We start from the raw sequence: 23,697 nt of genomic DNA on the forward strand, positions 1-23,697 counted from the left end.
TTTTCTTCATTACGGCCAGGATTTTCGTTTCCCCACTCTCATATTAAAAAATATATTAGTTCCTTTTTTGAAATGTGAATATTATTTAAAACCGACATTGCATCGACCGCTTTCAACTTTAAGTAATTGTGCGGTTTGTTTTTTTTACTAAGGATTATAGCCTGGATTTCCTTTGCGTCTTTCACGAAAAAGAAGTATTAAAATTCCTTTTTTAAAATAAAATTATTTGAGTGATGCTTTTTCAAGGCTTGTAACAATAATTAATTTGTAAAGCGTACCATTTTATAACTTTGTTATTTTTATTTTATTCGTAAATTTGTTTGTTGATTTTATACTGGTATAAAATTTCGACATATTTCTCAAGCCAGTTTACCTATACGCATGACCGGAATGAGATTCGCTGTTCTTTCTTGCAAATTCACTTCGTATAAAGACTTATTTATTTTTTCAACTTGAATTGATCTTGAGAGTTTTTTTTTCGTTTTATTGTTTTCTAGAATAAAAATAAGCTGTATAAACACTATATTAACTTTACGTAATATGTTTCTAAAGCATAGGTCATAACAGTCACGTAGTTACGATTCATTTAAATTTCTACTCTGAGCGTAAGAGATAAAGTTGATTTCCAATGAAGCATTTGTCCGCAGTAGGCAAAAGTATAAACTCAGGTTAAATATATAAGCTATTTAATGTTAGGCGATACAAATAATTATTACTTTCGGATATAATATGTATTAAGCGATACCAAATTTAGAAACTTGACTTGTCCTTACTTGCTTTGTATTAAAATAGAGAAGGGCGGACGTGGGATGGTGTATATAGAATTGGATACTAATATATTTCGTTATAATTATTGAGTAATTTACACTAAAATATAATAATTATGACAGAAATTTGTTACAAGCGTTTAAAACCAGTGGTTATGTCTAATAATAACATATAAAAGATACACGACTTAAGAAGTGACGTCAGTATCATTATGATGATGTATAACTTGCTTTGAAATAGCAACTGCTGTTCCAATTTTTATTTATTATAAATAAAAATGTACAAAATTCAACAAAAGAAGTCACTCTAACCTGTTTAGTTCGAGATTAAAATATTTAATAAACCAATTTCTCTTTTTCCAGGCAAAGAGGTGCAGAAGCGATGGAGGTCCATCCGCGACTCCTACACGAAGACCTACAGGCAAGGGAAGTGCATGCCGCCAGAGCAATGTCCTCCGAACAGCCGCCGCTACCAATATCACCGTCAGATGTCGTTCCTACTGCGTGCATTACAAAACAAGTGAGTGTCCATTACTGGTTTTAGTATCCATCGTCGGAGTGTTCATAACTGGTGCCGTTACGTTACTGGTTTAAATCAAGTTGCTTTAGGAAATGTATAATTATCAACTAAATTAAATCATAAAAATTGCAATAATACAGACCTCATAATTTTGGAAATAATATCCATAATCTTGAAGGTTATTGTCAATGAAGAAATTGGCCGATAATGTTATTGTTCATTACTGGTTATTAGACAGTAATTAAAATTAATGCAAATGTAATGTCCAAGTTTTTTAGTACTGGTTTATAACGGATAGTCAAATGTTCGATTTATAACTGGTCGACTTAAACATACTAGGCAACTTGTATTTATTAGATATTCGTCTCTATTTACTCAAAGGCAACGTGTTTATTTAACAATATTTGAAAAGCAAAAAATTAATCTTTACAGAAAACCAAGATACTCACAAGACAAATACGAATCGTACTCGGAAGTTTCTAACTCGCCACAGCATCCTCCACCAGAAGACATCATGCCCAAAATCAAAACAGAGGCACCGCTAGACCTGAAGACCACGCCCACACCACCAGAAAAACCAGAGACAGTCGACAAATGCAACCAAGCGACCATAGACAAGAACCCATCACTCGAAATAAAGATAGACGCGAACTCCATCCTCCCTGATGATCATTTTGATGATGACAGATTGTTCATGAACTCGCTGATACCATTCTTTAAGAGGATGGATGATGACACAAGACTGTTGTGCCGTATTGAGGTCTTGAAGATCACCAGATACGCCCTCCAGGGTCACAAGTGTATAGAGGCGTTGAAGGTAGCTGAAGACAGCTATTTCAAGGACAGGATGAGTGGTATTCTGGCTAAGCAGGAGGTGACCGATACTAGCTCTTCGCCGAAGAGCACAGAGTCCAAATTGTCTATGACTACCCGGTCTGCTGATGGGAGTCGGCCTATGAGGAAAAAGAGGGTAGGTATCCTTTTAATCATCAAATTTTGATTCCTACTTTTCTGATATTATATAAGTGAATGTTTTGATATTAGGGTTCATCCATAAATTACGTCATACTCATTACTCCCCCCCGTCCTTTTCACCCTTGGTCACAATTGTGGGACCTTGGTGTGATGTCACAAGTTTGCCGGTTATGTTTTACTAGCCGGAGATAGAATAATTTTTAAGTATATTGTTTACAATTAATGTACTCTGTTTTAATACTGGAGATTTTGCCGTGTGACGTCATGAGACTTATGATCCCTCGCCCCAACTCCTCATCACATAAAGTCATACATCATCAACCCCCTGCCCCTCTTAACGCGTGACGTATTATGTATTGCTCCTGAGAGGTAAACGCAGAAACCGTTGAATGGATTTCAGATGAAATTTGTATACGGATAGACTATGTTCTGAATTTATATATTCTCTCTCTCTTTGTTTTTGAAAAGGTCTTACCATTCCAGACGGATCCGCAAGTATAACTAAAATCATTATAACAGAAAATACCAGTGGCGAAGCGTCCATACAAGTCAATTCCTACCAGCTTCCCTTTTAAGTCTATTTACGTTAGTCTTACCCCCTTATTCATAGACGTTATTTATCTAAGGACGGAGCATTGCTGTGATAACAAGTCTGTTTCTCAGCTTTGTTTATCTGACAGCTAACTAGATTCAAGTTGTATCTCAATATTAGCCAATCACAACGGCCGTATGTCTACGCACTGCGAAGGCTGCCATGCAGTCAGCACTGAGAAACAGACTTGTTATCACAGCAAAGATAGAGCTTAGATAAATAATGTCTATGAATAAGGGAGTTAGTTTTGTTTTCTGTTAAATTGGATGCGATATTTTTTTCTCTCGTGTTTTCAAAAATTTCACCCTTCGCCACTGGAAGACACTACATTTTGAAAAAAAAACTATATATTTAATTCGATTTGTTTTTGTCACAGATGAGGTCTCCTTCGCCATTGCCAGTGCCGGCGAAAAGGAGGGGCCCGGGGCGTCCCAGGAAGGTAAATAATTAACCTTTTGAACTTTACTATCGATTAAAAGAAGTGAAAAAAATCGAAATTCGTATGAAAAAAAATAATTAATCAAGTCACTGCAAAGTGATCCCACTGGACCAAATGGAAGCGGAGTAGGGGCCAGATACTGTTGACATGGATATATGCGTCGGTAATATACACAGGGTGATCCCAGAATCTGACACACTTCGTAAGCTACTTTTGCTAGCGGCTTTGTCCAAGTGAAAAAGCTTTACCAGGATAAAAGTACTGCTACATATTTTTCAGGGATTAAAAAATAGCCTAAAGCACTCAGGAGTAATAAAGCTTCCCATTAATTATTTTTTTTCATAATTGGTTTACTTCAAACAAGCTCTTCATATAAGTATGTATTCGTTACAGATCCGTCCGCCGCCCTCGGACTCGGACGAGGAACAGTTGTCCAAGAAGCGCTGTCCGCGGCTGAAGGTAGCGCCGGTCCCTGCGCAGCACATGTCGGAGATGGACGAGTCCCTAAGCCGCGCCACCAGCGTCGCTCAGCTCTCCACGCCGCTCTTCATGAAGGTAACAGCACCAGTTAATATCAGCCCTGTATTATATACTGTCCCACTGCTGGGCACGGGCCTCCTCTACTACTGAGAGGGATTAGGCCTTAGTCCACCACGCTGGCCTAGTGCGGATTGGTAAGACTTCTCACACCCACGAAATTCTTATAGAGAACTTCTCAGGTATGCAGGTTTCCTCACAATGTTTTCCTTCACCGTTAAAGCAAGCGATAATTCACAAACGATACACACATCATTTTTAGAAAAGTCAGAGGTGTGTGCCCTTGGAATTTGAACCTGCGGACATTCGTCTCGGCAGTCCGCGCCACAACCAACTACCTAACATTCGTGTAAACATTAAAAATCATGATTTACAAAACTTTACTACCCTATACTCGCCTTCATTTTTAAATCTAATACCCTTTTATCTATATTAATTGTTCCGTTACAATTGTTACAGATGTACAACCTGGAGCGCACTAAGGTCGCCCCCGCACCGTCAGCGCAGACCATGCAGTTGTCAATCAAAACTGAACCGATCGACGAGGACATACCGCCCGAGACGAGTTAAAACGTCACGTCCGCTTCCTGTTGAGTGTTTGTTATTTTACTGTGATATACAGGGTGTTGTTAAATATTTTTTTTTATTAAGAATCGTTATTTTTCAATTTATATATACGCGGCACGATTGTCGCAATGAGGTCTCGAGATTCAATACCCGGGTCGGGCAAATGGCAATAGGCTCACTCCCTACGTGGAACCTAACATAGCTAGCGAATGTGGGTATGTTACACCTCTGCCTACCCTTGAATAGGCTAAAAGCGTGATGCTTTATATTTTTCAACTTGTGTAGCTTGATGCAAAACAATCAGTATTAATACATTTTGCACGATAATATATATGTATAACCATTTTTGGAATGATAAAAAAATATCAAATCGATCAACATCCTGTATCATGATTGTCAAATTTGGGTGTGTGATTGTGATATTTGTTTCATTGATTCTCGCTTCGCCATTTCAATGTAACTGAACGGTAGGTTAAGACAATATTGCTGTCAATAATGACGGTTTAAAAATTGAACTGATGAAATATTTGCTCCGAACAAAATTAATTGAGCTGTTATAATAGCGTGCGGGCGCCCTAAAAGTGGGTGAATTTGGAATCAAAGTTGATAGCATTTTGTAGTTTTTAATATTAATTATATGGATTATAGTATACGTTATTTAAGGTTGGCATTACACTATCAAGTACAGATATTATCGAGCTTTCATTATTGTAATACAAACTTGCTTGATAGTGTAATGGCAACTGATTATATTGGCAACTATTTTATTGACATTCTAATCTAAAATGAACATAAAAAATATTTTCAACGAAAAAGTAACATCGATAAAAATATTTTAAGTAAAAATATAAAAAATAATATCATTATAGGCCTCTAACGAAGATCCACTATACTGCCGCGCTAAGCGCAAAAGCGGTATGTCAGGGAAACATTATTTCGAGATAGTCGAAGTTTTGTAAATATAGTTTTTTATGTAAAACTGGGATGGAGAAACTCTTTTAAGGTTTTTTTAACAAGTTTTAAACAAGATACCGTTATTTAGGTAAGTTCATTGGGTATTTCTTTAAGCTATCTGACTACATAAAAATTAAGATTTCTTTTTTTTGAGATACCGCTTTTGAGCATATCACGGCAGTATAGGTCTCCAGAGGCGGTGATGTCAATATAAGTGTTGCCAGTAGTCTCGACCACGCAGGTTCGCAATGGCCGAGGTTTTATTGTACATTCCAGAGTTAAGATTATGTTGTAAGACAATAAATATATTTTATGATCGTATGACGGAAAATTGAATGTGGAGAAAAAATAAAAAACAAGTTTTATAAATTCTTTTTTTTTATGCAACCTTGATTGACAGCTTAGTGAGGTAGTGAAACGAGAGGACGCAGCTTCGATTCCTGATGAGTGTGGAATCCAGCATTACTCAACCTGCGGCTCGCAGAGTGAGCCGGCTTTAAAAATTACGCTAAAACTAAAGAAACTGACCAAGATAGCTTGAATTGTATTCTAACCCTGTGAAAAAAAAATGCATTCATTTAATAGTAAAAACATACTTTTATAAAAATAAATAAAACAGTAACTGCCTCGGTGGAGTCATTGTATTGCGTGTGTACGATACCGCTATGACTTCCTGGGTTCGAGTTTTTTTTTTTTGGGAGCCACTGTGGTTTATCACTGGGGGTATTCTGTAAACGGTGTACAGGTGACTTCGGCTTAGTAACCACGGCAGTCCCTAAGGGAATAGGAAGGGGATAGCTGGGAAGGAAGTGTGGAGGGAGGAGAAGGAACTATATTAGAATGGGCGTAGTGGAGAAGGAAGGGAGATGTTGACGAGCCCTTATAGACCTCAATGTGAATTTGGCAACAAAGAGGTATACACACTTAACTATGCGCCTAGGACCGCGACAAATGTCCCCCGTGCATGGACGTGCATTTGGTGTGGAGACCTAGCGCACAAGAATTCCTCCCGGGCCCTGTGACCGCTGTGGGTCGCCAGCGTACCGTCCGCTGGCACCCTCGGTGATAACGTTAGGGCCCACTAAATCTTCCTAGGGACTACCGTGGTTGCTAAGCCGAGGGATTACCTATACCCCATTAGCAGGGTACCCCAGTAACAACCATGGCAGCACGCCAAAAAAAAAATATTAACCTACCGACATCTGAATACATATTTAAGATTAGAACTCTTACCGCCGTATTCATAGACGTTTTCTATCTAAGGACGGAGTAAAGCTGTGATAACAAGTCTGTTTCTCATTTCTGACGGCATGGCAGCCTTCGCAGTACGTAGACATAGGGCCGTTGTGATTGGCTAATATTGAGATACAACAATATTAGCCAATCACAACGGCCCTATGTCTGTTCTCAGTGCCGTTGGACACTGAGAAACATACTTGTTATCGCGGCTTTACTCCGTCCTTAGCTAAAAAACGTTTATGAATAAGGTGGTTAGAGTGTAGACCGAGCGTACAAGAATAGCCTCGGGGTTAGGTCGACCAATCATATTGGTTTTTCTATTCAATGTCAGTTCGGAGTCTGGAATTTGTGTCTGATCGGAGGGAGATCCGGCGCAGGACCAACGGCTTTACGTTCCGAGGCACGGGCGCAAATTTCTTAACTCCGAACTGTTACTAATTTTTAGAATAGAAAAACCTAGCTGCATGTTTTTGGCCAACCAGGGTTTTAGGGATCTCAACAATAATAGGAATTTTACGGTAGGGTAAAGAGAAGGATAAGTTACCTAACGAAGAAAGATTTCATGACCATATATACTTTGCTTTCGGTATTCAGAATAGAGTTATTGACAAAATAATATTCAAAATTGCGTCTTAGATGATTAGGACTTTAGTTTTTATAAGTCTTTTAAAACTTTTAATATTATAAATAACAAAATATTTACAACAAAATAAAAGCTAATATTTATAAAATCGGTCACAATATGTATGACCTTGGAAGCTTTAGACTGACTGTTCAACTGCGTAACCATGTGTACGCAGAGCATGGGTACGCAGGAGAAACAACCAGCCTAAATGAGAATAGTTTACCCTTAAAATTACCATGGGCGGTAAGGAATTGCGATACACAGTGATCTTTTTCTAGCCAAGTTTTAGTTAGGCGATCGCGAACGCACGGAAAGTATTTATATTTATATAAATGACGGCTTCCAAGTCGGGAGCTGTGAAGTGTAAATGCAAAGAGAATTATAATATATATGGTGTAAATCAAAGAGAATCAAGTGTAAATGACAATTTGCAGTAATAAATATTTCAGATTTTGAAACCCCTTGAAAAAGAAACAACGTTGCAACGTGTATGGCCCGAACTAGACTCATTTACGTATTTGGAATTAAAATTAATTGAAAAATTACACTACAGTAAAAGTATTTCTACAATGTGCTGTGAATTTTAGAAATAAGTACTGAATACACAATTTATTATTATTATTTGTTTTCCTTTTATAGTAACTTTTTTTATAGGTACGAAATGTCTTGGCAACACCGAATATTTTTTTTATTCTCAATTTGTGACCACTGGTAGCAACACTCTTCCATTCAACATGGTGTCATTTCCGGCGGCGGCTGCGCGGTGGGATGGCTCCGCGCGGTTTATGAAGAAGTTACTTTTTATTTTTGTGTATAGATAGTGAAGAAGATAAGTAAAATTATTGAAAAAGTGTAGATAGTACCACATAAATAATGGGAAAGCCAGGTGAGTTCTATTCTTTGACTTATCGTCTTTGTAAAATGGTAGCGGCGTCGCGTGGGTCGTGCAAAGCACACGTGGTCGCATTCACTGTTGTATAGACTTTTTAAACTTATATATAGCTTTCAACAACTTTTCGAAGAGTTCCATTCAAGTTAAATACAGTGCACCAAAAATTATAATGGTAAAATTTTTGTTTGGTTGAGGTTAATTAAACGGATACGTACATCGGTAACTGATTGAAAATATTTTGTAAATGCGTAAAATTTTGTCTATTAGAAGTCTTAATTACTTACGGTAAACTTAACTTGCATAATAATCCGTAAAATTGTGAAAAATGTGACGTGAGTTAGGTTATGTTATGGTAACCACGCTAGTTGCATCCTCTGTTTAAAACGTGTTATTTATTTATAATTCTTGCGTTCTATTTCTCTATATAGACTTATAAATTGTATAATTCAATGTTTTGATTAGTAGCATTGGCTAATTCTGAATTCCGTACATAAAAAAGTACGAGGTGTGAAATAAACAATTCCAACACGTTGGCTTTTAAAACGAAATAATTAGGTTAGAGCTATACTCGGAAGTGCCCGTGCTTATAGACCCACACGTGGAGAATTTTTTGACTCCATATTTCACATTCATAATTTTCAAGTCTGTCTAGAGAACGTAACTAGAACATTTACAAAGAAAAAGCACAATGAAACAATAGTTCTACCAGCGTTATGGTCTAATTGCGGTTCAAAATTGTTATAATGCAAACTGAATAGTGAGCTACAAAATCAACATGGTAATTTACATCACACATTTTTCATATATTACGGATAGACCGAGGTGTAACCAACACTTCTCTAGCTTTGTAAGGTGTTACATAAAGTCTATTACCATTTTCTTGACAATTCCAGATTTCATATCATCAAAGAATAGCAAATTAATTTTCAATATCTTGCAGAATTTAACGGAGGTCGCGGAGGCGGTGGCGGCCGCGGTGGACGAGGCGGCGGCGGCTTCAGAGGAGGTCGGGGCGGCGGCGGAGGCCGAGGGGGCTTCGGCGGTGGCCGCGGGGGCGGCGGCGGCAAGTTTGAGAAGCGCGGTGGGGGCGGGGGCAGAGGCTTCGGAGGAAGGGGAGGAGGTGGTATGTATCATTGTTTGAGTTTGATAAGTTAGACTCGGCACAGGTTATAACCAATTTTTTTTTAATTTAGCAGTCTATTTTAAATTTTATTGATTAAAATTTTGGCACTGATAAATTCTTCCACTGTAGATAGCTTATTATCATACATAAATAAAATTAAATTACTAGTTTATAAGTTGAAATATGTTTCTGATGCATTTAGCTATTGCTACTATTATTTGAATATCAAATGATGACAACATGGTCCCTCTAATCTCGACCTATTCGTGAAGACTATGATACCACATACCCACTACTGATGTCTGCCCCAGCATACAGACAGACATAATAATGTTACGAATGTGTATTAATACTGTTGTTGTCGTAGGTCGCGGCCGTGGCGGAGGCGGCGGCAGAGGGGGCTTCAAAGGAGGGAAACAAGTTATACTTGAGCCTCACAGGTTAGTCATTTGTTTACATACATATTATGCAGTATTACACCTTCACAAGGGAGTTGAAGGTGTCACATAGGTACATTTTGTCGGCTACATTAGATGTCATACAATAGGGAGCAAGTCTATTGCATAGGATGATCGGCTTCCAGGCTGATGCTGAACAGAAAAGTCTAATATCACTTCCATATTTGGAGAATGGATCTGAGACTTCTAACACTGCAACTCTATAATAATACAACTATGCCACTGAACAAAACTTTTTTATGTAAACGACATTAAACCAATTTAAATGATGTTAACAATATAACTTTCGTTCTTCTGAAAGCGAACGCTTGAAGCCAACTTTATATTACTGATACCACTTACATAAAACAATATCACAACATACAAGTCCATATTCTAACTCAATATATTTCACAGACATGCTGGCGTGTTCATTGCAAGAGGGAAGGAGGATGCACTGGTCACGAAAAACTTGGTGCCAGGTTCAGAGGTTTACGGAGAAAAGAGGATATCAGTTGAGGTTAGTAAAGTATTTAGTTGTACAGGCGTTGTTTTCGAGGCTTTTAATGAGAGTATATGTTACTTTGATATGGGTTTTAAATGTTTTATTGACATGAACAGTTTTGTCAAATGGCTGGCGCAAATGATAATTACAAGATCGTTTTCATCATGCTCTAGTGATATTGAATATTTTGTAACTTTAAAACATCAGAATAAGTCTTGGAATGCCAGAGGACTTAATATGTTCCTCATATATTAGTGCATACACATGGTAATATTGTATATGGACAATTAAACTACCACAATATTGTAATTTTTGTATCAAAGATGATTTTCACAAGTGACATTCTTAATACCAGTCTCGGACTCTTAATGATGATTGTGGTCCCTCTAATCTTGACCTATTCATGAAGACTATATCCACATACCCACTTCTGAAACCTCTCAAAATTCACTCCAACCCCACTCAACCCCAACACATAATAACAAACAGTTTTTTCCCAGAATGAAGGAGAGAAGGTGGAATACCGCGTGTGGAATCCATTCAGATCTAAGTTAGCTGCGGCTATCATGGGTGGGGTTGACGCCATACACATGCCTCCAGGGTCCAGGGTGTTGTATCTCGGTGCTGCTAGCGGTACTACTGTCAGTCATGTCTCTGATATTGTGGGACCGGTGAGTGATATTTTATATAATAATAAAAGCTTTTAATCAGCAATGTGTACTGTAATAATAATCAGTACCAGATTTATATGTTTTATGAGTAAAGACCACTTTATTTCCGCCGTCCCATGTAGGTAGGTTTATGTATATAGGTTTCTAAAATACTTAATAATTTTCCATTTGTATTGTGGAAGGCACTAAAGTTAAACAAATGATTAATTGAATCTGAGCGTCCTCTGAAATCTGCCGCCCTTAAGGCTGGTGTCCATAGGCCCCGGCCTATACGGCCTATTTACAAATGAAGGACTGATAATATGCATATAATTAGTTATTAGGTGGTTAAGATAAAATAAAAAATAGTGTGTTAAAGTTATCTCATGTTAATTTCCATTGACAGCCATGTCTGCATGCCTCTTAAAGGCAAAGGTCTCCTCCAGCTCCTTCCACTTTACTCTGTCCTTTGCTATTGTTGTCCAGTCTCTACCTATCGGATCAATATTTAATATAGTTAGCTTTAAGTTCAGACATTACTTTGTTAGCCAAAAAAAGCATGTAAATTGAGTTCAACTTGTCAAATTACTGTATTATTTGCTTAAAATTAGAAAAACAGTGAAATAATATTTTTTTTTGTTTATAGGAAGGTCTAGTGTATGCAGTGGAGTTCTCACACAGATCCGGCAGAGATTTAATAAATGTAGCAAAGAAGAGGACGAATATCATACCCATCATAGAGGACGCCAGGCATCCACTCAAATACAGGTAACACACATGTGAACTTATGTAGCTAATCTTCTGTGATCTATTAACGTCAAAATTATGTTGGTCCAATCAATGCTTTAATGCTATTGTAATTAACTTGAAAAGAGAGGAGGTTATTTAATTTGACATTATTTTCAAGTCTTGTGAGGAGTGGGAAATATACTAGGACCTTACATATATCTAGAGCTATTGACCACCCTCGGTTTTTTTGCAGCTAGTTCATCATGGTTTGCAGTTATTGACATTAGATATCATAATCGTTTGGCCAGATTTTAGAAAGCTGTACTAAATGACTGTACTGGCAGTAGTCCACCAAACACACTTTTGAGTAAATTATAGCTTGGGTCAGGATTTGGCTAGTTTTCTAGGATTAAACCATTGCAACGAATCAAAGATAACTTAACAATGATGAATATCCTATGACCTGAATTTGTTATGTGGATACAAATTTGAACTCTCTCTCTGACAAATGTTTGGTCCAATAGACCAACTGGTGTATATACACAGAGTCTTCATAATTTTCTCTTTTACAGAATGTTGGTGGGCATGGTGGACACAATATTTGCCGATGTGGCCCAACCAGACCAGGCAAGAATAGTTAGTTTAAACGCACAACACTTCCTTAAAAATGGGGGACATTTCGTTATATCAATTAAGGTATGTATGTTTTAGTATTGTAATTGTAGTTTAGGCATAATTAGAGTTACACATTGGTTTTGTTTTACTAGACCAAGTAATGAACATTTATAGGCTATTGAACTTTTTTTGGGACTATATTTCAAACTTTAAACCATCTGCAACTATCATTTGATATATTATATTGCATTTTTAAATAATTATGATGATATTTTACATTATATTTACCTATGACGATAAAAAAAATCTAAATTTTTCATGTTGAAAATTGAACTCTCTCACTGAGGTAACCTTCTACACTCCAATGAACTCTCAATTCTACTACCCATATTTAAACCACAATATTCGTCCGCAGGCATCTTGTATAGACTCAACGGCACAACCGGAAGCGGTATTCGCAGCGGAAGTTAAAAAATTACAAGCAGACAAACTAAAACCACAAGAACAGTTAACATTGGAGCCCTATGAAAGAGATCACGCAGTTGTTGTGGGCGTCTTCAGACCACCGCCTAAGAACGCGTAGATATAACTTAATTTTAAGGACTTGAGCAGTTTTACAAGTTGATGTTATCTGGAGCCGTAAAAGTTAAAAGAGCATGTCTCTTGTAACAATGGTGTTTTTATAATTAAATAAGGCATTTTAATTTCAATCGAAAATGTTTTGAAATAAGAGAACTTATGTTTTTACGTTTATGCTTTAGAAAATATAAAGACTTCTATGATACTAAAATATTCTATTTTTGTATTGCGTAGTGGAATCTACCGTGAAAGAAGTCTTAGTATACTGTTACATACGTTTTATTGAATTGATACGTTGACTAATTTACACACCTGTTGTGTTAATAAACGCGCAATGATAGGCCCGTGCGCCAGGCGTGTTTAAAAATCTACTAGGTTGTCGCAGCATGTGATGAGTGTAAAAATTTGCGCTACGAACATGTGGCTAACACAACTAATAAACTTGCGCGCAAAAAATCACCACGCGATAGTATGTTTAAGTTTGGTTATTATACCTTCAGCTACATAAATCACACCGGATGTGTTTGCCACAATGCTATAGCTCTTATTTTTACACGCGTGACGTACAACGATGGCCTTAGTGGACAACTGTTTGTAATGATGCTGCAGTCACGCGCCAACTTTGTCTCAATCGTAAGTGACACCTAATGGCCTACAAATAAAACCTGTATGACATTAGAGGTCGCCTATACAACTGGTTGGTGAAAAAATATAACACAAAACTGTTACGACGCCATAGTTAATTCCAAGATACAATGTATTTTAGTTATAAGTTGTATGGACATACGCGAGTGTGTTAAGAAAATGAGAAATATATGATGGTGCGATTGAATGTGTTTGTTTTATTTCATTACTCAGATTCTCAAAATAATTTAAAAATTTCGTCACTTGCATAGTTGTAAAATAAATCCGTAGTTTATAACTAGAATATTTTTTTTTAGTATGGACATCAGTTAAGTATAACAGCTATGTGAATTTTTCAATTTGTTAGTCATTTTTGTGCCTGACTACATCTATGTCAAGTCATCTATTTGGAGCACGGGGATGTCATTACCTTGAGAATTCACTGGTATTTAAATTAAACGGCACATGACATGAGCACAAATTAACAGTGGGCAATGAGTGTGCACGTATTGAACTAGTTTTTTTTTTAATGTGTGACTACACAAGCTTACCGATCGCCTGATGGTAAGCGACACGACCGCCTATAAACAAGAAACACCATCCAACACCCTGAATTACAAAGTATTTTATATTCCACTGCGCTCGCCATCCTGAGACATGAGATGTTAAGTCTTATTATGTCCAGTAGTAACCATTGGCTACAATATCCTTCAAACCGGAACACAACAGTGACTAAATTGCTGCTTTGCGGCATAAATAGACATTGCGATGATATATACCCAGGCGGACTCACGTATGAAAGACCTACCATCAGTGAATATAGTCACATGGCACTCATAAGTTAATAGACAAAACTGTAGGGACACACACTTGCGTAGCTATGTAAGTGCACATAGTTGTGCGGGAAGCTGTCACACCATGCGTGCCATGTAAAAGCGACGTGCGCCTTTGTTAATTCAGTACGTCCACGTATTACCACCTAAGTACGCTGTGTATTAACGAACTTTGAATATATAATTATTACAGTGCCGTTCTTGAGTTTAATTTATATACACTAGGGGTGTAACTCCCATACTTTAAATCAATAACATCAACCGTACAATACCATTCGCCCAAAACATTCTCGCGTTTCTCACGACTTGTCTGCAACTGGCAAAATACTCCACAACTATAAATCTGACGGCCTCGGTGGAGTAGTTGTATAATGGCAGAACTGTAGTGCTGAGGTCTCGGGGTCCGATTTCTGTGTCGGGCCCTAGAAATTGTGCCCGATATGGCGAAACGCTCGTCCTTATCACATAATAGGACCGAATAGACATGGCGAAAGGCATAGGTGTATCAATTGTGGCCTACGCTCTTCGGGGATAAAAGGCGCGCGCCTGTGTTTATACACGTGTGTGTGTGTGTGTGTGTGTGTGTGTGTGTGTGTGTGTGTGTGCGTGCGTGCGTGCGTGCGTGCGTGCGTGCGTGCGTGCGTGCGTGCGTGCGTGCGTGCGTGCGTGCGTGCGTGCGTGCGTGCGTGCGTGCGTGCGTGCGTGCGTGCGTGCGTGCGTGCGTGCGTGCGTGCGTGCGTGCGTGCGTGCGTGCGTGCGTGCGTGCGTGCGTGTGCGTGCGTGCGTGCGTGCGTGCGTGCGTGCGTGCGTGCGTGCGTGCGTGCGTGCGTGCGTGCGTGCGTGCGTGCGTGTGTGTGTGTGTGTGTGTGTGAGTGTGTGTGTGTGTGTGTGTGTGTGTGTGTGTGTGTGTGTGTGTGTGTGTGTGTGTGTGTGTGTGTGTGTGTGTGTGAGGGAGTCTGTGTGTGTGTGTGAGTGAGGGAGTCTGTGTGTATGTGTGTCTGCGCGTGTCTAAAAGTCTGATATAACAATAAAACGCCCAAATATAGTAAATACATTTATTCCCCGTCTGAGGAATGTTCCGATTCGTCGCTCTCGTTCCACGAGTGCGCGCTGTCCGACTGGTACTGCTCCACCTCCATCTCCTCGTCTGATGATGTGTCTGGAACATATACAATAGTATGGATATGTGTGGCAAGTATGATTTTTTTAAACGGGCAATGCAAAGTGATTCGAGTCACGCAAGCAATGTCTTACGGCACATGTGAAGGAAGTAATATGAAAACCGTAAATATGTACTTTATTAACAAATATAATCCAATTTACTATTTCAAATTTATTATTTGCGGTTGGTGCAATAACACTGTCTAGGGATCGAACAGCAAAGTCAAGTTTGAACTTGTATACCTTACCTACAAGTTTTCCGAACGCTTAGTACGCGATTCCGACTAACGCATTTGACCCGTTTTTTTAAACTCATTTACTTTGACCACGTGATCTAATGTTAAGATACTTTTTTTCTATTAGTATTATTAACTATATTGTCTATGGCCCCAGAAACGTTAGGGTATGTCAATCCTATACATTATTGTTTTCAATTAGTGTTAGTACCATCTTGTCTTTGACCTCAGATCTGTCATATCTGAAGCATGAAAGAGCGAGATAGTCGTGTTACCTTTGTAGTCCAGCACGGCGTCCTGCTGGTCCTGCGGCGCATGCGCAGCGTTGCGCTGCGACACCGTCAGCTCCACGCGGCCCTTCAGGTTCAGCAGCTGGCATAGGTGGGACCGTCTGGAGAGATAGATGTAGTTTGAAAGGATGTTGATATGTACAATGAGTTGAGTTTGAATTTTTAAATTGTGTATTCAGACGTCGCTATGCTAATATTAAACACTAGGTATTGCTCGCGGCTTCGTTTGCGCGAAGAGCTTTTCGCCTTACCAAAGTCCTTAAAAGTTAAAACACGCATTTCCATTTCCTTCTAACAAATTAGAACATTTTCTCATTTAGTACATGAGTAAGAAGTAAGATAATATATCACATGATTGATGATCAGTGTAATTGCTTATAATAAAAGATATTAGGTTACATTCTTTATAAGTTGCCAAAAGTAGATTCGTATATGTTTCGTTACATGTTAATTGATTCTGGAACAAGTCTCTATAGTAACTTTTTTACCGTATGCAAAACCATAAAACCGTACTTATATAGTGTGCGAGGTATGACACTACTCAAAATTTTTAGGTTCAAACCCTTGCTTGGACAGTGATAGGTTTTTCTACTAAATGTCAGTCCGGGGACTGAATTTGAGTCTGGTACGGCAAGCTCAGCCAAAAGTGGGTGTCTCGGTTGCATATCTGCCTACTTTTTCGGGGATATAGGTGTGACGTAAGTTTTATCTTCTACATTATACCTGAGCGTGAAGATGGCGAGTAGTTGCGCGAGATGGTTAGAATCTGTAACCAATGTGGCGATGGACTGGCTTATATTACACTATAGTACAGCAAACATGGCCAAACGTGGTAAACCAGGGCTGGATGCATATCTGCCTACTTTTTCGAGAGTCAAGGTGTGATATAAGTTTTATCTTCTACATTATCAGTACCTGTGCGTGAAGATGGCGAGCAGTTGCGCGAGGTGGTGGTCGGGCGCGGCGCCGAGTGCGGCGAGGAGGAGGGCGGCGTGCCGACGCACCAGCGCGCCGCACCACGTGCACACCGACGCACATCTGGGGAACGAGACATTACTTGCACTGCTTTTTATACTATTTCATATAGTTTATAATACGGTACAACGCATATCACTTGCATTGTTACATAATATATTAAATTATTTTAACATAAACGAGTTTAAGAATCGACTGGACGAATACTTGGCTGCAAATGAAGATCAACAGTAATAGTGAGATACAGACATTATCAGTTCTTTCCACTGCCTGCCTGATCTATACATATTATAAAACAAAGTTCCCTTTTCTGTCTGTCACGTGAAGATGTTTTCCGGGATAAAAGTCCCGCTATATATTTTCCCGGGATAGAAAGTAGGCCATAACTTACCCAGGGTTTTAAACTATCTTCATACCAAGTTTCATAAATATCCATACAGCAGATTTTGAGAAAATCGATAACATACAGACAGACAGAAAAGGAGACTTTATTTTATAATATGTATAGATGTTGTGAAAGACGCATTGACAACACAGACTCAGCTCAGAGGGGAGTGAAGTATGGTGTACACTTTTTTTATGTTATAGGGAGCAAACCAGGATAAGGTTTACTTGGTGAATGATCACTGCCGCCTATGTTGGATCACTTGATTGCATAAAACTTAACCAAATCCTTTATGTCACATTGATAACATGTTGTGTCGATCCGACATAGGAATAGAATTTAAGGTGTTATAAATCAGAGTGAATAAACCCAAATAATAAGGTCATTGTCATTATAAACCGCAGTGAATAACATAATTTATTTGACTAGTTCCCCCATGTATCCATCGCTAATCACCAACCTTTGGAATCATCTTCCCATCTTTTATTCGGCCCTCGATTCCTTTTTCAATTCTATGACACCATTCGACAAAGCCCATGAACCTAATCAAGCCATCAAATGTACTCACTGGCTAGTCTTCTTGCCGGCCATGTCGACTAGTTGCTCCAAAAGCAGCGGCACGTAGTCCGCCGGCAGCGAGGAGACCGTGCTGTCCGCCACGCGAGGGTTGTCTTGCTGCAGCACCGTTAGGATTATACTGGAACAGATAGGTTACTGTAAAAAATCATTCAGCATAGGTATCTTTGGTCAATTATCTCCTAGGTAATAATATGCAATACTTTCTCTGGGCTTCATTTAGTTTAACTAGGTGCAGTGAAGTCACCGTGCCAAGCCCCGGTAAAAAAAAAGCAGGCCTCAAGTTATGAAAATGTTTTCTATTATATAAAGCTGAAAAGTTTATATGTTTGAACGCGCTAACCTCAAGGACTACTTGACTGAATTAAAAAATTCCTTTAGTGTTCAATAGTCCATTTACCGAGGAAGGCTATATAATTATCATTAGAAGGATTTACAGACTATTACTAGTTTATGCATATTAGTACGTATATGTTGTGTCAATGTCCCTTTGCCAATGTAGGTGATCATTTGGAATACTAACCTCTTGTCCTTAGAATGCAGCCCCTGTATGAGTAGTTTGGTCAGGTTCTCGCTGACGGCCGTTTTTCTTCTGCTAGTAATGTCCAGTGAAAGGTTTTCTAGCCGCGCCTCCATTGGTACTTCCACCTGTAATAATGTATCGTATACTCTTTATGTCCATTATTTGACCCTACTATATGATTCCGCCGTTTCTCAGATGGGCACCTTTATTATTGATATCTTTACTGGTGGTAGGTGTCTCATATGTGAGATTCTGTCTTGGTAGGTATCATCGCATTTCTATCTCTGCCACCAAGCAGCAGTGTGGCGAACGGCAAGCGCATCTCGTCATTTAAAGCAATAAAAGAAATAAAAAAAAGAAAGGCGGACTTAATGCCATAAGCATTCTCTACCAGTCAACCTAATGGTGGTACAGATATAAATAAGGTAGGTGAATCACGGTAGAGACTTTCCCGCCCTCACACCTACCACTACAACTCCTGTAAGCCAGGATCAGCAGTGGTATTGTATGACACCGAGCGGTGAAGCTCGCCGAGTCTTAAGGAACACTAATCTGTCATTATCCCAAAATCAACAAAATTAATCAAATAGACAGATAGAGAGGAGTTGGAAATATTAATTGTCCACTTCCCTCCATAGCAAAGCGGGAGACAAAATAATGAACTAAAGAGGCGTTTTAACCTCAAGGATAGGAATGTTTACAACTAGATAAGCTAATAAGAAAGGGTCCTATCACATGAGCTGTTAGATTTGATTACAATAGGAATGGCAAGCACGGAAATTCCGTCTAGTCTCTACAAGGTCCATGTAGTATACAACCCCAGATGTTATTTGCATACTGTTCAACTTCGTAACCAGGTGCATCACGGTAATGAAACTTGAAAAAAGATTTAAAAAAACATACATAAATGTAAATATATATAATAACTAGCGACCCGCCCGGCTTCGCACGGGTGCAATGCCGATACTAAATACACTACAGAAAAACTGTGAACGTTGTATATAAAAACATAGCGGCCCGCTCTGGCTTCGCACGGGTATAACATAACAAAATCACAGTATTTCTCCATTATTTCATGGATGTTATTATACATATAAACCTTCCTCTTGAATCACTCTATTTATTAAAAAAAACCGCATCTAAATCCGTTGCGTAGTTTTAAAGATTTAAGCATACAAAGGGAGATAGGGACAGAGAAAGCGACTTTGTTTTATACTATGTAGTGATACTTGTATGACACTAACCTCGCCGCCCGGCACGACTCGTTTCCTCGCGACGCCGCCCATGGGCTCCACGTACGTGACGTCGTTGCTGTTCGCGTCCGACCGCACTTTGTTCACTTCGTTTGCTTTCTTCTGTTTCTTCTTGCCCTCTTTAGCGTCCCCTCTTATTATTACTTGGGTTTTTGTTTTCAAATCTGGCGTCTGTAATTAAAATGGCGTATCACAATTTGTTCGTGGAGTTTAGTTTTAGAGATAAAATTATATTCAAAGATTAGCATTTACTTAGACATTGTGAAATAGGCTTTTAAAATAAAATAAAATAAAAAAACCTTTATTTCCACTACTCAACTTTACATTTAAAATTTAATCTTATACCTAGAAAGTTTTGTGACTTAATTTAATTAATCAGTAGTAGTTGCCTCTGCGGCGTAGGCCTAGGCTATGAAACAAATAAAATTAGTATATTTGGATTGCCCAGGCTGTCAAAAATTGATTAACAAAAATAAACTTTATTTTATTCTCATGCTGGCAGCCGCTTATCGGTTGACCACATTATTATAATTATAACATACTGACCACTCTCTCAAACATCATGGCGGGGTCCTTGGTGTAACCGAGCACAAGGTCTCCGGTTGCCTGCAGGCGACAGCACTGCGCCGGCATGGGGTGAGCATCCGCACTTGTCACTTGGATAGTCACTGATGGCTTTATGGGCTTCGTTGATGAACTAAAATAAGCATGGAGTGGGTTAAAATTATATAGGAAATGATTATATTGATTTTTGTTCTGGACATCTGTGGGGTAGGCCTTTGTTAATGGACATACTGTAGCTGCTGATTGTTACATACAGGCTATGAACCGGGTGGTTCCTGATTCAAATACCGTTGTATTTTGTTTAAATTCTTGTGTGGTTTTTAGGTATGGTTTTTTTGAACATATTAAATATCACAAAGATGTCATAATGTTTACAATGTACTACCTTTTAGCTCACAGTCTGTTGAACGCCATACAATTTAAAAACCAAATAGTATCATAGATAATTATTTCTTCAACTAAAACTCTTTAAAAAATGGTTTCATATTGCCCTACTCTCTTAACAGCTTAGTTAAACAACTCACCCATTCAACATATGTCCATAATAATGCACGACACCACTCCTAGTGGTGGCAGCGAGCTGCAACTCTGTTCCATCTTGCTCCTTCAGCACCGCATCTACCATCCGCGGCGCGTCCTCCAACACGAAGCTGTACATCGGAGTGGTCTCCACTGGGGTCTTGTTGAGGGACTTCTTTCTCTGTCGCTTTGGGGTTGGTTCATCACCATTCACCTGGGGTATGTGGTCGTTTGTGATGGTCACATCCCAGAAGGAGAGGAGGCGCTCATTTCTAGAAAGCACAATGTGAATTTTTCATGAAGTCATAAGCTAAGTTGAATTACAACTGAATTTATTTTTTAACTTATATTTATGGCTGATTTGGTAATACTAACATAATTACTAAAATGCTGTATGAATTTTGTTGGGGTAAAGGATAAAGCAGATTTTATTAATAACAAGTTGAAAGTTATAATGTATGAAAAAAACACCAAGTTTACAGGAGAGTTAAGCAAAAAATATTACATTTCACTTTTTTTATTTTATGTAGAAAGGATTTTCAAGAAATCCTTATTACTGAAATTTATATTCTACTATGTATAGTAAACAGAGGATAGATAATAAACTTAGAAACAATAAAATGTATATTACAAGTACACTATACTCACATCGAACCCTCAACAAGCCAGCAGGAGGCATTCAAACCAACCAGACACAGTAGGGAGGTTTGTGCAGTGTTGTGACCGAAGCTCTTGACGAGGCTCGTGTCTCCATTGTGTAGGCGCCACAGCCTGACCTGCCATGATGCTGCCACCAGGAAACGCGCTGGTGTGTTCTGGAGATTATGTTTATAGTTAATTTAGATATTAATGTACTACTGTCTTGATAGCAGTTGTAAAGTATGCAGTATGTCTATCATGGTGAGGTTCTGGGTTTGCATTCCAGGTCAGGTTAAGTGCTAATTGGGTTTTCTGCTGATTATTTATATTTTTTCAATGGCTTGTGACATGTCTATGTGACTCATCATCAAAACTTGTATCTGATGCCTGTTAGTCGATTTTCGAGCATGGTAGCCAATCTCAACAAAGATCAACTATGTACACAGAAGATATTATAGTGCACAAGTGTGTGCACAACACAGTAGCACTCTTTGATTCTTCACTCTCATAGACGGGTGCGATGGCAATGTGACACAACCAATGAAATATCAGGTGCAGGACTAATGGCTCTATATGCTTGAATCAACCTTATGATAAGGTGCAAAAGAAGCAAACTGGATTGTGTGGACAAGCCTTTTGGAAACCATCAAGTAAAATTTGCTGTCTCTACAAACAAATAGTACTTGTACTCTGCGGGATTTGGACACACCATTAATATTAAATAAATATATCAATTTACATTTTTGTAGGTTAATTGATCCATTTGCCTGAGGAATCTGTAGAACTACTGTTTTATAAGTGTCATTGCCTGTATCTTATTTAGATTTTTTTTTATTTTGTAGGAAATTAAGCATACAGGTAGAGTATGTCCTGGATTAAACATTAGCTAGTTTTAAATCTGATCCTTTAAATAGATGATACATTGTAGTGTCTTAGGGAGTTTGTGGTGGGAAAGGCTTCTCACATGAGCGAAGCCATAAGCAATACCTAGTAAAACATAAAACACTGACCCACACTGATCCATTATAATGAAAGCAACACATATTATTTTCAGTGGTTCAATTTTGAGTTGACTGCCTTGATGGAATAGTTATATTACAAGTGCAATACAACAGTACTTTATGATTCCATGTTCACAACCCAGGCCAGAGACGATATTGTTTTTTTTTTTAAATAACTAATAACCATAAATCGTGTCATGTGTGATCCACATGTTTATAAGTATTAATTAATTTATAGCATCATGATATTGAGTATGTTTCTAAATCCAAACATGTGTTTAGGAAGGAATAAAAAGCAAGAGCTAAAAAACAACATACTTACACCCTTACTCAAATATATTAAAATCATTGCCATGTTGATTATTTATTATCAGACAAACAGTTATAACAAACTGATATTATGGCATATCATATTGTCATATTACTCAACAATACAACACAAACATGACTCACCTGTGTATGAGGGACCATTTTGATGGCACTAACAATGTTTCCTTGCTTCATATTACTCTCAACACTAATATTATAATTATTCCTAACTGCACCACTCTGTAAGTCCCATTCAAACACTTTACTCTCTCTGTTGCAGCTGTACAGGCCATACTTCTTGCTCCAGTCCAGCGCAGTCACCTTACTTTGATGATAGTCATGACTTTTATCTGCTACTAACATTGACTCGACTTTCGCCTCTGCTATAGAATATATAAGGATCTTCCCACTCGTAGTTCCTAAAGCTATACATTGTGTCTCCTCTGCGCTTATAGATGGCCGTTTTCCTTTTTGTTTTGGAGTCTGAAAGATTAAATTAGTTTTTAGGTTATGTTCGTATTTATATCTGTTTTATTGAAATATGATGAGTGACATTCGAGATATTTATATTCGACGTGCAAGAATGAGTTTATGTTTCAGTAATTATAGTTATTTAAATATGGAATACTGAGCAATGTTATTAAAACCACGTGTTGAACTCACCGCAGAGTGTCGGACGCTTATGTACTGTAAACATGACGGTGGGGACGTTAAATGTAGATCTGGAGTATATTCTTGCTTTAATATGTTAGTTTCTGTGTCCCACACCCGTAATCTACCGTCTTGGGAGATTGCGGAATAATATTTTCCGTCGTCAGAAAAGCCCGCTTCTGCCATGTTTCATAGCGACGTGACAACTGACAGTTCTTTGTTGATGTTACGTTTCACGTAACGTTATTGTTGATATTACATGATTGCTCTACAATAAAAATATTATTTCAACATAACAATTTAGAGATCTATCAAATATTTATATTGATTATCTGTTAATTCTATATTGATATTTTTTAATAAAATATAACGTATGTTCTTTTTTTATTGCATTTTAGGATTTATAATCATTA

At 38.2% G+C, this 23,697-nt stretch overlaps 3 protein-coding genes across 5 annotated transcripts in view; 2 read left to right on the forward strand and 1 right to left on the reverse strand.

The window, feature by feature from the left end:
• The window catches only part of LOC115455510 (bromodomain-containing protein 4), a 49,542-nt gene extending 43,822 nt beyond the window's left edge, over nt 1-5,720 (forward strand). For all 3 annotated transcript variants that reach the window (XM_037437897.1, XM_037437898.1, XM_037437900.1), the window contains exons 2-6: nt 1,131-1,287; nt 1,720-2,257; nt 3,231-3,293; nt 3,687-3,848; nt 4,290-5,720. In XM_037437897.1, coding sequence (XP_037293794.1) covers nt 1,131-1,287; nt 1,720-2,257; nt 3,231-3,293; nt 3,687-3,848; nt 4,290-4,400 — 1,031 coding nt within the window. In that variant the 3' untranslated portion in view covers nt 4,401-5,720. The remainder of the gene's footprint in view (nt 1-1,130; nt 1,288-1,719; nt 2,258-3,230; nt 3,294-3,686; nt 3,849-4,289) is intronic.
• Nucleotides 5,721-7,919: 2,199 nt separating this feature from the next.
• Nucleotides 7,920-13,577, forward strand: LOC115454544 (rRNA 2'-O-methyltransferase fibrillarin). Its single transcript, XM_037437909.1, has 8 exons — nt 7,920-8,101; nt 9,048-9,230; nt 9,598-9,670; nt 10,085-10,187; nt 10,673-10,843; nt 11,469-11,590; nt 12,124-12,247; nt 12,582-13,577. The coding sequence occupies exons 1-8, from the start codon at nt 8,089-8,091 to the stop codon at nt 12,747-12,749; spliced, it is 957 nt and encodes a 318-aa protein (XP_037293806.1). The 5' UTR covers nt 7,920-8,088; the 3' UTR covers nt 12,750-13,577.
• A 1,666-nt stretch (nt 13,578-15,243) lies between these two features.
• LOC115454293 (WD repeat-containing protein 43) lies at nt 15,244-23,513 on the reverse strand. The gene is made up of 11 exons (XM_037437912.1): nt 23,297-23,513; nt 22,778-23,116; nt 21,333-21,499; nt 20,690-20,956; nt 20,148-20,298; nt 19,593-19,772; nt 18,349-18,473; nt 17,818-17,946; nt 16,805-16,927; nt 15,875-15,990; nt 15,244-15,361 (listed from the first exon to the last, which is right to left on the reverse strand). Exons 1-11 carry the CDS (start codon nt 23,468-23,470, stop codon nt 15,258-15,260), a joined length of 1,875 nt encoding a protein of 624 aa, XP_037293809.1. The 5' UTR covers nt 23,471-23,513; the 3' UTR covers nt 15,244-15,257.
• Nucleotides 23,514-23,697: the final 184 nt, after the last annotated feature.

The sequence above is a fragment of the Manduca sexta genome, chromosome 2 (genome assembly GCF_014839805.1).
Source record: "Manduca sexta isolate Smith_Timp_Sample1 chromosome 2, JHU_Msex_v1.0, whole genome shotgun sequence".
NCBI classification, from domain to species: domain Eukaryota; kingdom Metazoa; phylum Arthropoda; class Insecta; order Lepidoptera; family Sphingidae; genus Manduca; species Manduca sexta.

Bases quoted from the DNA above. Each gene is read 5' to 3' on its own strand.
- LOC115454544 (XM_037437909.1), top strand. The intron at 10,188-10,672 runs GTTAGTAAAGTA...GTTTTTTCCCAG, and splicing joins AAAAGAGGATATCAGTTGAG to AATGAAGGAGAGAAGGTGGA. The intron at 10,844-11,468 runs GTGAGTGATATT...TTTTGTTTATAG, and splicing joins TCTCTGATATTGTGGGACCG to GAAGGTCTAGTGTATGCAGT.
- LOC115454293 (XM_037437912.1), bottom strand. From the start codon at position 23,470: ATGGCAGAAGCGGGCTTTTCTGACGACGGAAAATATTATTCCGCAATC. The intron at 21,500-22,777 runs GTGAGTCATGTT...CATAATCTCCAG, and splicing joins AAATGGTCCCTCATACACAG to AACACACCAGCGCGTTTCCT. The intron at 15,362-15,874 runs GTAACACGACTA...TATATGTTCCAG, and splicing joins CGCCGTGCTGGACTACAAAG to ACACATCATCAGACGAGGAG.